Genomic DNA, 14092 nt, shown 5'->3' with positions numbered 1-14092 from the left:
ATCATCTGAGGAGCTACAGAGGCTGGGCCTCCAGACCCTCTTCCTGGTCCAAAGAAAGCTGGCCAAGACATGACCCTGGGCGGTTCCGCATTCCCAAATGACATAAACAAGTACCTGTATCAGTCTCCTGAACTAAAGAGATAAGATAAAAACCTCCTGCACCACCACACCCTCAAAGCCTGTTCACAGGCTTCCTCCCTCATACACTTTAATTCTGCTTAATTGGATATATTTTAAAATATAATTGGTGCAGGACGATCTTCAAATGCAGCCATCTAATGCAAACCCAAGATTCTGTCTCATTTGTTGGTTCAGTTCAGTTCAGTTTCGTCGCTCCAGTCATGTTGCTCTTTGCAACCCCATGGACTGAAGCATGCCAGGCTTCCCTGTCCATCACCAATTCGCGGAGCTTGCTCAAACTCATTGAGTCGGTGATGCCATCCAACCATCTCATCCTCTGTCATCCCTTTGTCCTCCTGCCTTCAATCTTTCATTTGTTGGCACCTAACTCTAAGTAGAAAATTTACCACCACTCCCTTCTCCTTACCGGAGAACTGAGCACAGCAGATGTCACCAATGGTGGGATAGAAATCCGAGCGCGGAGGTACCTGGCTGCAGTACTCGCCCAGCGACCTCTGAAGCTCAGCAAGCTTACCTGGAGACAAAGACCACATCTCAAACCACAGAAATGCAAGTCTACATGTTGCCTGCACGTCTGCAGGTGGAGTCTCTTGACAGATGGGGTATGTTATATTGACAGCACCGATCAAGATTTACTTACGCCCACTTTGTAGCTGTTGACAAAAGAAGTCTTCTGGAGTCTGAACATGGGCAACCACACCACAAAACTCATCACCTACATTCAGAGTCAACACTTTGGGGATGAGGTCACTTCTGTCCACGACAATTTTATTTTCAGCCATCATTTTTCTGACATCTTTAAGATCACCTTATCAGAAAACAGAGAGGTAAGCCATTCTGGTTTCCTTAATCCCATTCGCTGGTTTTTCAGACCTTCCTGTGCTCTTTCACACTTCTAGGCCTCACTACATGCTGGTCCTTTTTCCAGAACATACTCCCAAATCTCCCAACAACTTGAGTCTTTCCTGCTCAGTATGACGTCACTGCAAAAGGCTTTCCTCCAAATCTGGGTCAGGACCCCCAGTACACACCTGTGCTTCTGCTACCAGTCACTTGACAACCTCTTCCCTCTGGGCCTTCCCTGGTGGCTCAGACGGTAAAGCATCTTGCTTACAATGCGGGAGACCTGGGTTCGATCCCTGGGTCGGGAAGATACTCTGGAGAAGGGAATGGCCACCCACTCTAGTACTCTTGCCTGGAAAATCCCATGGACGGAGGAGCCTGGTAGGCTACAGTCCTTGGGGTCGCAAAGAGTCAGACACGACTGAGCAACTTCACTTCCACTTCCTCCCTCTGGGCCTGCACTGCCCACAGGTATTCTGCTGGGCGGCTCTTGTTCCTTCCCCTGGACCCCTTGGTAGCATCTGTTGCTGCTGCTGACTCCTGCTCAGAAGACTGACTCTTCTGTTATTCTGGCAACATTCTCCACGTTCTCTTTCCACCTCTCCCATCACAGTTCTCCCTTGGTATTGTAAGCCCAGATTCATCTCCCTCACTTTACCCTCTCCCTAAGACACCACCATCATTTATGGTTCCAACCATGACTACTTTTAGACCATGAAGTATTGGCTTTTCGCCTCCAGATGGCAAAAAACTACCGACAGCTTTTTAGCAAGCCTGTCACACCAAGATTTCTGTTTCAGGGATTTCATATAGGCAGTACGATAAGAACACAGACAGGAGACAGGAGATAAATTAGAAGGCTGTTGCAATGATCCATGAATGATAAAGACTCCTGAACCAGAAAAATGGTAGGGGAAAAAAAAAAAGATTTTTAAAAAACAAAGGGAAAATAAAGAAATATACAAATGCTATTTAGGAAGAAGAACTAATAAAGATCTAGCAACCAATTATACAGCATAAGAGATGGGAGCTGAGAGATAAAGTAGATTTAAGGACTAGTTTCTCTGACAGGATGTGCCCCATCACAGCATCATCGATCTGGCAATCATCTCTGAAAGAATGAGAAATAGAAAATAAAGTGCATCTACATCTAAAGTAATTGGAAAAAGAGCAAAAAAAAAAAAAAAGGAGAAAGCAGACCACAAAAAGCAATACATAAGGCTAGGCAAAGAGAAAATACAATGTTAACAGCAAAACTTCTTGGTTTTCTTGTTAAATGAAAACTACACAATTAAATAAGTGGAAAATTTAAGAAGAAATACCACCCTACCAGAAGAGAATGTTATAGCCCTATTTATTACTACCAGAATGCGAAGGAGGGAGGAAAACAAATCAAACTATGGAAATGTTAGCTAAAAATCCCTCAACTCAAAGTGTTGTGATGTTTAGTACTTCGTAATCTCTGGCAATTATAAAATAGAGAATCAGCTGATAGGAGAGGGAAGGAAAACACACAGGGAAAACTGATTAGAAATAAGGAAATAAGATACTACTAAATTCAAAAGTATCATTTTTCTTCTATCAAGTTTACAGAATGGTTATCATTTCCATTAAATCTGACAGTGTGATAGTTGTGCCTTTTTCATTTAGTAAGAATATATTCTTCAGTAACTAAAATCACTATACCGCTCAGTTTTAATCTGTATACTCACTTGAATCTGTACTTTGCTTCTTAGAATTCTGTCCCTTAGGTTTCAAACCATATCCCATTTCTATGAGCACATGGTCTAAGAATTTTCCTAAAAGTGATTCAGAAAACGTATTTCCATTGAGATGTACCAAGTATTAGAGGAAGAGAACAAACACAAAACAAATGCATCATAATCACATGATTTAGAGATGATAAGTATTTGCGCACTGGCCTACTTTTTTTTTTTTTTTTTTTTACTAGTTCAGCTTCTATGTGAAAAACATAGTTTATTAATGCTCAGCTTTAAAAACTGGGGCAAAAACCCCATCATTACTTGACAAAAAACTTAATAGAAATATTTCACTTAAAAATTATGACTAACATGAAAGATTTAGCTATCACCTCACTGGCATGCTTAGAATAATCATCATTTACAAGAAAAAATAAATTTAAGACGTAAGACTACTTCATCTCAGACTTAAAGTATGGTTGAGAAATATCAACAGTATCCAAAAGCTCAAGTCGTAACATGAAACATACACAGCAAAGAAACAAAACATACAGATTTTATGCTTAATTTCACACAAGGGTGAACTGAATTTTCTACCAAGTAATCAACCAATGATGGGTCTCAAACAGTAGAAGAGTAATAATACCTTGGAAATCAAGAGGCAATTAAAAGCTCATAAAGGGAATATAAGAAGTTGCTTTTAAAATATGTACAGAGCCATAAAGGAAGAACAGGATCTCAAACTGCTTCCATTTCTACAACTCTAATTCTTGTTGTTATTTAGTTGCTAAGTCATGGTGGACTCTTTGTGACCCTATGGACTATAGCCCGCCAGGCTCCTCTGTCCATGGGATTTTCTGGGCAAGAATACTGGAGTGGGTTGCCATTTCCTTCTCTAGGAGATCTTCCCTGACCCGGCAGAGGAGTCTGGTGGGCTACAGTCCATGGGGTCACAGAAAAGTCAGATGTGACTTAGCGATTAAACGACAACAATGCTAACCAAATCCAGTTCTGTGCAGTTCTGTGAAAAAGCACTAATGGTGAGGATGGACAAATTCAGAGAGAAATTCCTGAATTTTCCCAGTGAATGAGTAGAATTTAGGAATAAATATTACAGTAGCTGTATAAAAAAGATAATACAGTTTTCCAACACTAAGTCTAGATCTAGCTCTTAATATACTCAATTCTACAAACTCATGCTTTGTCTCTGACAAACTGCCAACCGCAACAGCAGAGCCAAGGCCGTGTCGTCCATCACAATCTAAATGACTCCAGACTAGGGCTTACTTGGTCTCACTTCATGTTTCTATTTCTTTTCTGTGTAACATTAAGTGCTCCACTTAAAAAGAAAGAGTCAGATCTTACCTGAACTTGTCATCATAACATCCACAGCAAAAGTAACGCCTTCTTCCTCTTTTACGATGTCCACTATTTTTAAAGAGCAGTACTGCTCCATTAACAGCAATTTAATAGTTTTGATACAATCACTGCTCCAATTCCCCTCTGCCGGGATAACACTGGCCACAGAGCATCTTATGGCCTGAAAAATGTTATCCTAGAGATTAGTATTTGAAAACGACTTTTTTCTAACTATGTAAAGATTTTTTTAAGAATGATGTATTTCATGCTGAAGATTTATCAAAAATCTTCAAGGACAAACCTGATAATTTTATAAATAACTATTTGTCCCTCTTGATACTCTATCCACAACATTTTACCTTTTGGGACTTGAAGCTTGAGAAATCCATGAAAAGATAGTAATTATCCCTCAATCACACATAAATTCAAGTCGCTTTCAAATAACGTAATAAATATAAAAATTATTGCTTCTAAAAAGCAGACTGATAAAATGTCCCTAAAAATGCCAAGTTTCTCACCTGTGGCAGTACCTTAAGTAAGGCCTAATAAAGTGGAGCCAAGAAAGTCCATTAGTATTTCTCTACATAGTAAAAGAGATACCGATTGATACTTTTTCATAATAACTATGACAAAACAACATGCAAATACTGTGTCCATCAAAACATTAAAAACAACTTCTTTGGGACACTAGTAGGAATTTAGAAAGTAAAAGAAACTCACACAAGGAGGAAACAAGTCAATTTTCCTGTTTAGTTGGTGAATTCTGTTTATTGGGATTACTTCTTCATTTCCATAATCAATATATAAGACTTGTGCCACCTTCTGCAGCAGATCAACATCCTGAATTATTACTCTGTTCCAGGTCTGAAAGTGAAATATGACAGCATTCTGCTTCAAAACAGCATTTCACAACCTTAGGTTTAAAAACTCTCAATCTACAGAACTTGCTAAGGAAAGGTGACTGTTCTATTCTGAGATGCTCCATTAACAAGTTAACTTCCTAAGAATCTGGCTCAGAATTCCCCAAATGTGTCCATTTTCGATGCTTTAGTATGCACGATCCCCAGGCTATTCTAGCCCAGCAGACTTGGCTATACAAAACAAACACAAGCTCTAGGACTCTTACCCACCCAGCAATTGAGGAGCCTACGAGTAAAGCTGGAGAGGCCTGGGGCATGAAGGAAGTAAGCAAACAGACCTGGACTCCCGGCTGAGGAAGAAAAACAGCATCGTGACCAGAACCTCACCCCAAGCCATCTAACGCGTCATTAAGAGCTCTGGTGAGGAGCTGACAGAACCACGACAAAACATTAAAAACAGCTTCTTTGGGACACTAGTAGGAATTTAGAAAGTAAAAGAAACTCACACAAGGAGGAAACAAGTCAATTTTCCTGTTTAGTTGGTGAATTAAAAGATCTTATTTAATAATTCATTTCAATAGGGGTTACCTGATCAACAGTGTACTTGGCAACACAAATCTCCCCCTTCACAGGAACATGATCTTCTTCATGTGCCTTATTTGCGTAAGTTTCCTTTAAGCTCGCAGACAGTTGGTTCATGCATTCTAAAACTTCTGAAGAATATAACTGCACATAGAAGTCACCTGGGTGTTTGAATTCAGTAACTGTACCCTTTCAAAGACATAAAAGTTGTAGTAATTTGCTGAGAAATACAGCAAATGTTAATTCTATAAAGCTTTGTGCTAACTGCTAAGTCACTTCAGTCGTGTCCGACTCTGTGAGACCCCACAGACGGCAGCCCACCAGGCTCCACCATCCCTGGGATTCTCCAGGCAAGAACACTGGAGTGGGGTGCCATTTCCTTCTCTAATGCAGGAAAGTGAAAAGTGAAAGTGAAGTCGCTCAGTCGTGTCCGACCCTCAGCGACCCCATGGACTACAGCCTACCAGGCTCCTCTGTCCATGGATTTTTCAGGCAAGAGTACTGGAGTGGGGTGCCATGGCCTTCTCCATATAAAGCTTGGTAACAAGATACAAAAAGTGTTATAAGTAGTTTCTGCAATTTGTATCAACTTCAGTACTATTTTGGAGCTATCTTATAAATTCAAATTAAACACGGGAAACAAGGAAAAAAATCTGTAGTGATTTGGAGCTCTGTCTGTGGAAATTAAACAACAAATACCTTTATTTCCATGGTCTTCCTGAGTTGCAGGCTTCTCAAATCAGAAAACATTATTTTATCAGCACAAATAGCTCTTTCTTTAATAACTCTGAGAGGACAGTCACTCTGGTTTGGGAAAAAAAAACAAAAACACACACAACACATAAGTGAGTTACTTTACAAGCACCCTTTTAAATACCATGGCCGGTGTTTGCTAGAATCAAGGTCAAAACAGCTCAGGTTTGAATAAAAGCATAGAGAAATAACACATCTTCAAGAGTCATTAAAACAAAGTGTCCACAGGCAGAGTACACAGCATGGGGACCACCCAAAAATCAGGCCATGATGGTGATAAGGATGTTGAACTTATTTTAAAAAGGGGAGGGAGGGGAAAGCGGAGGAGGCAGTGTTTTAAGTCTTCCCTTGTTAACGTTTTATAAGGATGTGTTTTATTTTTGAAAGTAGAAGTGAGGACCAGCTAGAGAAGACTACAATTTATCTATAAAATATGAGCTGGATTCAGCGATTCTTTCCAGATTACAGATGATTTACTTCACATAGTTACCTAAATGGAAGAAAGGTATTAACAGGAAAAAAATGTTCCTTTAGATAACAGGGTCCTATCAGAATCCAGTACACAAAGCTAGAGAGCCCTGCACACAGGGACTAAAAAAAGAAAGGACTCTCAGTCCACCGCCTACAGCCAGACACAGCATCTCAAGTCCTTTTTAGAAAAAAAAAAAAACAGCTGGGCATAAACAATTCTTGTAGACCCCAAAGATCACTAGGGTATACAGATTTATTTAACAGGAAAAAACAAAAACAAAAACAGAACACTGGTGAAATGGAGAAATAAGTCATAAGTATTTTATTTAGCTTCAGTCCTCTTATTTTGAAATAATGGGCATCATTGAAAATTTGCTCTTAGGGCAAAGAAAGAGTATAAATATATCATACCTCATCTTTCACTTCCATGTTCTTTGTTTCAAAAGGTGATTTATAATCTTCAAGTTTGTGGAAACTGAAATAAAGCAGCCAATTAGAAAACACATGCCGCAGAACCAATGAATGGTAACATAATTGTGGTAGGGGCCACAGCTATGTTACATTCTCCACAAAACCCACAAAGAGCAGAACAGCTTCTTCCAGAGAGAATCACAGTAGTAACGAGGTAATACACCCAGGCTGGCTCTGCAATGGTCTGCTCTGTGCACAGGTGTGCTTTTACCAAAAGCCGCCTAATGAAAGGGAGACAGTCCCATTCTCCAAGCCTCAGTGTTCCTAACTGCAAAATGGGAATAATCCCTACGTTACCTAAAACAGAGTTCTGAGGATCAAAAATTATACAGCTGTTCACTTCGCATTTGTACATTCTATGTTATACTTAAGTAAAAAAAAGTAAAAAGGAGTAACATTTACATAATTATGCCTATTTACCTGATTTGATCCTATACTAACAACAACAACAAAAAAAACCCCACATTTTAAAATATCCTCTAATGAAATTTTTAAAACTCACACTTACTTTTGCTGGACAGGTTTGCACACAATTTTGTGGGCTGCCCAGTCCCTTCTCTGGCATATGTTGGAGCAGTAGTACGTCTGCTTGCACTGTGAGCACCTCAGCGACCCTATAGAAGACAGCCCGTGACACGGCCAGTGTGTTATTGCAAATATCTGTCACCAAGAGCAAGACAGACTCAAAGACCAGACATATCAAATGCCACTCTATTAATCATATCAAGGAGACTATGTGAAGAGGATCATGCTGTTTATGATTCCAGGTTAAGGTTGAACTTTTAAAGCTCTCCAACTGCAGAAAAAGGGGAGTGCCCAGATTAAAACCAGGACGACGACAGACTGGAAACACCACTGACTTTCCTCAAGTAGAACCCAGAACGCATGCTGGAAAAGGAGCAATCAAAGGGGGCAGATAGTCTGGGGTGGTGGAATCAGACAGTGCACAAACAGAGTCTCACAGGTTCACCCTGTGCTGTTAGGAAAGCACAGAACAAAAACCAACGGGACAACCACACCTAGAAAAACCCAGGAAGTTTCCGAAATGAAGTTGAAAGAAAAAATGCTATCGGTATCCAGACAGAGGAAAACAAGCTATCTAAAAAACAAAACAAAACCCACAAAATTAGGCTGACCTCGAATGCTTCCACTCTAAAAGAAAAATAGGAAAAAAGGAGCGAATATCCAAATAGACAGTAAGCACAATAAAACTGCTTGAGATCACTGATCATGAGGGGAAATGAAAATTAAAACCACAGACAGATACCACCATACGCACCCAAGAGAAGAGCTAAAACTAAAAGGACTGGAAACACCAAATGTTGACAAACGATGTGGAGCAATCAGAACTCAACAACAGAGGGAATGCCAAATGGGACAACTCTTTGGAAAATGGTCTTTTTTCTTATAAAGTGAAGCATATATCTATCAGCAATCCCACTCCCTAGGTCTGCACCCAAAAGAAATGAGACCCTATGTCCACACAAAGATTTACGCAAAAATGTGGAGAGTCTACTCATAATAGCCAAAAGGTGGACACAAGCAGAATGTTCAACAGAACAGACACACAAGCTGTGGGATCACACAGTGAAACGCTACTCAGCAACAAACAAAAAAATTAACTGTACATGCAACGACATGGATTAAACTCAGGAATATCTTCTAAACAGAAAAAGCTTCACACAAAGAGAGTCCACACTGCATGATTCCGTTTACGAGAAACTCTGTACCTGGAAAAATTAAATTATGGTCAAAATACCACAGTGGTTGCCTCAGGTGTGGCAGGTATATGACTGAGAAGGGACAGGAGAGAACTTTCTGAGGAGATGGAAATCTTCATTTTGACAGGGCTATGAGTTTGTGCACTTCAGTGCATATTATATTTTTATTGAATATCTCAAAAAAAAAAGTATAAAAATAAGCAAAGAAACAGTAAGAGTGGGAAGATATGGATGAACAAGAAGGGTAGGAAGCTGGCAGCTGCTGAAGCTCAGAAACGGGCACGTGATGTATATACACTCAGCTGTTTATGTTTTATATAAAAATATTTTTCAAATGTGAAAAGGAATAATTCAACAGGCAATACTGGAGTGGGTAGCCTTTCCCTTCTCAAAGGGATCTTCCCAACCTAGGGATCAAACCCAGATCTCCCACATTGCAGGCAGATTCTTTACCCGCTGAGTTACAAGGGAAGCCTAAGAATACTGGAGTGGGTATCTCTTTCCATCTCTTTCTCCACAGGATCTTCCTGACCCAGAGAATCAAACCCGGGACTCCTGCATTGCAGGTGGATTCTTTACCAACTGAGCTATCAGGGAAGCCCAATTCAACAGGCATCTGAGAGCAATGTTTACCGAACAGACCGCAGCGATGGCAAGTTGTCGATCGAAGAGGAGGTCCTAAGGAGTTGAAGAGTGCTGGATTATTTATAGACAAGGAATTCTCAACCAACTTGTGTACTTTCTTTGACTTTGCAGGAGGCACATGATTGCTAGGCTTCTATGAAGAAAAGAGAAGAGCAGTATTAAAACTTGGTAAGAATATTCTGTTTTCTTTTGTTAAATACAGATTTGGGATATCGCTTCTGAGAAGATTAAGCAGATGTACTTTTCCTTACTCTTACCATTAATTATAACTGAACACCTTGGGCTTAAATGGAAAAACACACAGCAACTCTGAAGGAAGGCAGAAGACAGAAGAGCTACCCTGGGGCCCAAAGAAGTACCCAAATGGGGTACGGGAGAAGCCAGAAACACCCAAAGGCAGAGACAATAAAAGCCCCAGCAAAAAGCCTGCTCGCTCTCTCTCTTGGCCAAAAGACCAAGAAAAGGGCGGCCCAGCAAGACAGAAAACCTTAATCAGTAACTGCTCTAGACAATCACCGCAGAAAAAAACTGTGGTCCCCCTCCCATCAGCAAAGGTAGCCTGGTGCGACCTCCACCCGCACCAGGGCACAGGGAGGTGCCCCTCTCTCCCACCCGGGGATGTGGGAGAAGGCCGGGGATGTGGGAGAAGGCCAACAGAGCAGGGAGCCAGCACTTCATCCCTGTGGGGTCTCCCTGCAGAGGCCATGTGGAGGGCCTGGACTTTCTCCTGGCAGTAATGAGTGTCCCTCTTACCCCATCAGCACTACCACTGGGGTGGTTAAGAGGAAGCCTGGTGGACAGTCAGGATTTCCCACCACCATTCAACAGGAATGCGTGGCATCTCTCCAGATCCTCCCATCTCCAGTCCCCCCTCCACCCCATGCAAGTAGAGAGGATGTGGTGGGGGGGCACGGGGAGGGGTTAAGGACACTAGGGAGCTGAGCTCCCATCCTTGTCCAGCTGAGCACATTCTGGGCCACAAATCATACAGACAATGGTGTTCTCTGACTACAATGGACTCGCATTAGAGATCAGTAACAGAATGAGAACAGATAAGCTCCACACATTTGGAAACTAGACAATACACTTCTACATAACGCACGTACCACTAAGACAGAAATTTATAGCACTAAAGTCACACATTAGAAAAGAGGAAAGTCTTAAATTAATACTGTAAGTTCTCATCTCAAGAACCTAAATAGTAAGAATAAAACATGCCCAAAGCAAGCAGAAGGAAGGAAACAATAAAGATAAAAGTAGAACTCAATGAAATTAAAAATAAAACTGGGAGAAAAAAATCAAACAAGACCTGGTTCATTGAAAAGATTAACAAAATTGATAAATCTCCAGCAAGACTAACAATGGAGAAAACAAAGGCAGAAATCATCAGTATCAGGAATGAAATAGGTATATATTACCACAGACCATGAAGATACAAAGATGATAACGGAACACTTCAAACAACTCTACATAAATTTCACAATGTGGCAAAAGTGACCAATTTTTCAGGAGAAAAATCACAAATTATAATATGAAATAGATAATTTGAATAACCCTATAAATATTAAGGAAAATGAATAATTTTAAAACTCCCAAAAAAGAAATCTTCAAGCCCAAATGGCTTTTACTATTGGAGAATACTACCAAATGTTTAAAGAATTTACAGTGATTCTATACAATCTCTATCCCAAAAAACTAGTGTTATCTTGACACTCAAACTATACAAAGACAATAAAAAAGAGAAAATTACAGACAAAACTCATGAAAATGGGCACAAAAATCCTTATTCAAAGCAACACTAGATATAATTCAGTAATATATAAAAAATAATTATACATCATGACCAAGTGGTGTTTATTCCAGAAATATGAGATTAGTTAAATTTAAAAAAAAAATCAATGTAATCTACAAAATTAACAAGCTAAAGGGGAAAAGAATCACAACAGTATCAATGAATTAAGAAAAAGCATTTAAAAAATTCAATACCTATTCATGATAAAGAAGAAAGCTCTCAGCAAAGTAGGAAGAGAGAAAACTTCATCAACTTGATAAAGATCATCTACAAAAATCCTATAGCTAACATTCTCAACAGTGCAAAGACTCAATGCTTTCCCTGTAAGCTTGGAACCAAAGATATCCACTCTCATCACTAGTAACACAGTGCTAGAGTTTTAGCTCACACAATAAGGCAAGAAAAGGAAATAAAAAGCATATATTTTAAAAAGGAAGAAATAAAACTGTCTTTTATTTGCAGATGATATAATTATCTATATAGGAAATCCCAAGCAATCTACAAAAAAATTCCTAGAATAAGTGACTCCTGGAGGGTCACAGGATACAGATAAACATGCAAAATCAACCGTATTTTTTCATATTAGCAATGAAAATGAAGACACATGGAAATAAAATGTATAATTACTCAAAAAAAAAACCAACCCACTTAGTTGTAAATCTAAAGCTGTGTGAAGCATACACAGCTTATAAACTGAAAACCACAGTGAAAGAAATCAAAGAACATTTAAATGAATTGGAGGACAGATTGTGTTAATTAGAAGATTCAACCCAGCAAGTTCAGTTCAGTTGCTCAGTCGTGTCTGACTCTTTGCAACCCCATGGACTGCAGCATGCCAAGCTTCCCTGTCTATCACCAACTCACAGAGTTTACTCAAACTCATGTCCATTGAGTCGGTGATGCCATCCAACCATCTCATCCTCTGTCGTCCCCTTCTCCTCCCACCTTCAATCTTTCCTAGCATCAGGGTCTTTTCAAATGAGTCAGTTTTTCACATCCGGTGGCCAAAGTATTGGAGTTTCAGCTTCAACATCAGTCCTTCCAGTGAATATTCAGAACTGATTTCCTTTAGGATGGACTGGTTGGATCTCCTTGCTGTCCAAGGGACTCTCAAGAGTCTTTTACAACACCACAGTTCAAAAGCATCAATTCTTCAGCGCTCAGCTTTCTTTATAGTCCAAATGTCGCATGCATACATGACTACTGGAAAAACCATAGCCTTGACTAGACGGACCTTTGTTGGCAAAGTAATGTCTCTGCTTTTAAATATGCTGTCTAGATTTCAGGCAGATTCTTTACAAGCTGAGCCACAAGGGAAGCCCCAACCCAGCAAAGGTGGCAATAATTATCAAATTGATAAACAGGCTTAATGCAATTCTATCAAAATTCCAGCAAGATTTTTTTCTAGTTACAAACCAGAGTACTCCAAAATGTAGACTGGAAAGAAAAGAAACAAGACTGGATAAAACTATTTTGAAAGATGAAAGAGAAAATGGGAGGAATCACTGTACCCAACTTCATGACTATCTATCACAGCTCCAGTGCTGTATGGTACTGATGCAGGGAAAAGACCCAGAGATCAGCAGAAAAGAACAGCGAATCCAGAACAGACCCACACAAATTAGTCTAGCTAACTTGTGACAAAAGGGCAAAAGTAATTCAGTGGAGGAAAGATAACATTTTCAACAAATGGTGCTGGAGCAACTGGACATCCCTAGCCAAAAAAATTTACCCTCAACCTAAGTCTCATGAGTTGGAATTAACTCAAAATGGACCACACATTTAAATATAAAACTATAAACTTCTTTGGGGAAAAAAAAAATCCCGAAGTTTTTGGAGCTAAACGGGCAAAGAGTTCTTGGACATGACACCAAAATACTCCATAAAATGAAAAAATGGCCAGGATTTAGTTAAAAACTTTTGCTCAGCTAAATACCTTGTTAAGAGAATGAAAAGACAAGTCAGGAACTGGGAGAAAATATTTGGAAATCATATATTTGACAAAGCACTAGAATCTGGAATACATAAAGAGCTTTCAAAACTCAGTAGGAAAAAATAAATGAATAAATAAACAATTCAAATTAGAAAATGGACAAAAGCCATGAAGAACATTTCACCAAAAAAGACACATGGATGGCAAATAAGCACATGAAAAGATGTTTATCCTTAGCCATCAGGCAAACAAATTAAGATCACAATGAGCCATCAGTAGATAAACATGAAAACAGGGAAACTAAAAATACTAACACTAGCAAACACTGGAGAGGATGCTGGATGGAGAGAATCTAGGTCACTTATATATTCTCAATGGGAATGTAAAATGGTAGAGCCACTCTGCAGAACACTTTGGCAGCTTCTTAAAAACCTAAATATGCAACTACTATATGACCCAGAAACTGCACTCCTGGGCACTTATTCTAAAGCAAAAACAAAAAACTCATGTTCACATAAAACTCTGCACAGGAATGTTTATAGTAGTAGTAGTAGTTACAATAGGCAGAAACTGGCAACATTCCAGATGTGTTTCAGTGGGCCGCAGAATTAAATAGGCCTCAGCAATAAAAAGCAATACACCACTGATACCAACAACAGTCGCGGTCAATCTTCAGAGAATCACACTGAGTGAAAAAAATTCAATCCCAAAAGGTACAAACTGTATAATACTGTTTGTATGACATCCCATCCTTGAAATGACATTTTGGAAATATGGATTAGATTAATAGCTGCCAGGGGTTAAGAAGAGGGTATGGGGGC

At 39.5% G+C, this 14092-nt stretch overlaps 1 protein-coding gene across 3 annotated transcripts in view; it reads right to left on the bottom strand.

Annotated features, from left to right (window-relative positions):
* TDRD1 (tudor domain containing 1) overlaps positions 1–14092 on the bottom strand; it is a 55073-nt gene that overhangs the window by 25761 nt on the left and 15220 nt on the right. For 2 of the 3 annotated variants that reach the window (XM_070780877.1, XM_070780876.1), the window contains exons 4-13: positions 9535–9679; positions 7689–7794; positions 7121–7184; positions 6185–6289; positions 5492–5674; positions 4764–4907; positions 4050–4224; positions 2697–2783; positions 782–949; positions 548–655 (exon numbers count right to left, since the gene is read on the bottom strand). In XM_070780877.1, the coding sequence (XP_070636978.1) occupies positions 548–655; positions 782–949; positions 2697–2783; positions 4050–4224; positions 4764–4907; positions 5492–5674; positions 6185–6289; positions 7121–7184; positions 7689–7794; positions 9535–9679 (1285 nt within the window). The remainder of the gene's footprint in view (positions 1–547; positions 656–781; positions 950–2696; positions 2784–4049; positions 4225–4763; positions 4908–5491; positions 5675–6184; positions 6290–7120; positions 7185–7688; positions 7795–9534; positions 9680–14092) is intronic. The other variant, XM_070780878.1, reaches the window with a different exon arrangement.

The sequence above is a fragment of the Bos indicus genome, chromosome 26 (assembly GCF_029378745.1).
Source record: "Bos indicus isolate NIAB-ARS_2022 breed Sahiwal x Tharparkar chromosome 26, NIAB-ARS_B.indTharparkar_mat_pri_1.0, whole genome shotgun sequence".
Lineage (NCBI taxonomy): Eukaryota > Metazoa > Chordata > Mammalia > Artiodactyla > Bovidae > Bos > Bos indicus.
The sequence above is the reverse complement of the archived record's forward strand: the minus strand, read 5'-3'. Positions and strand labels throughout refer to the sequence as shown.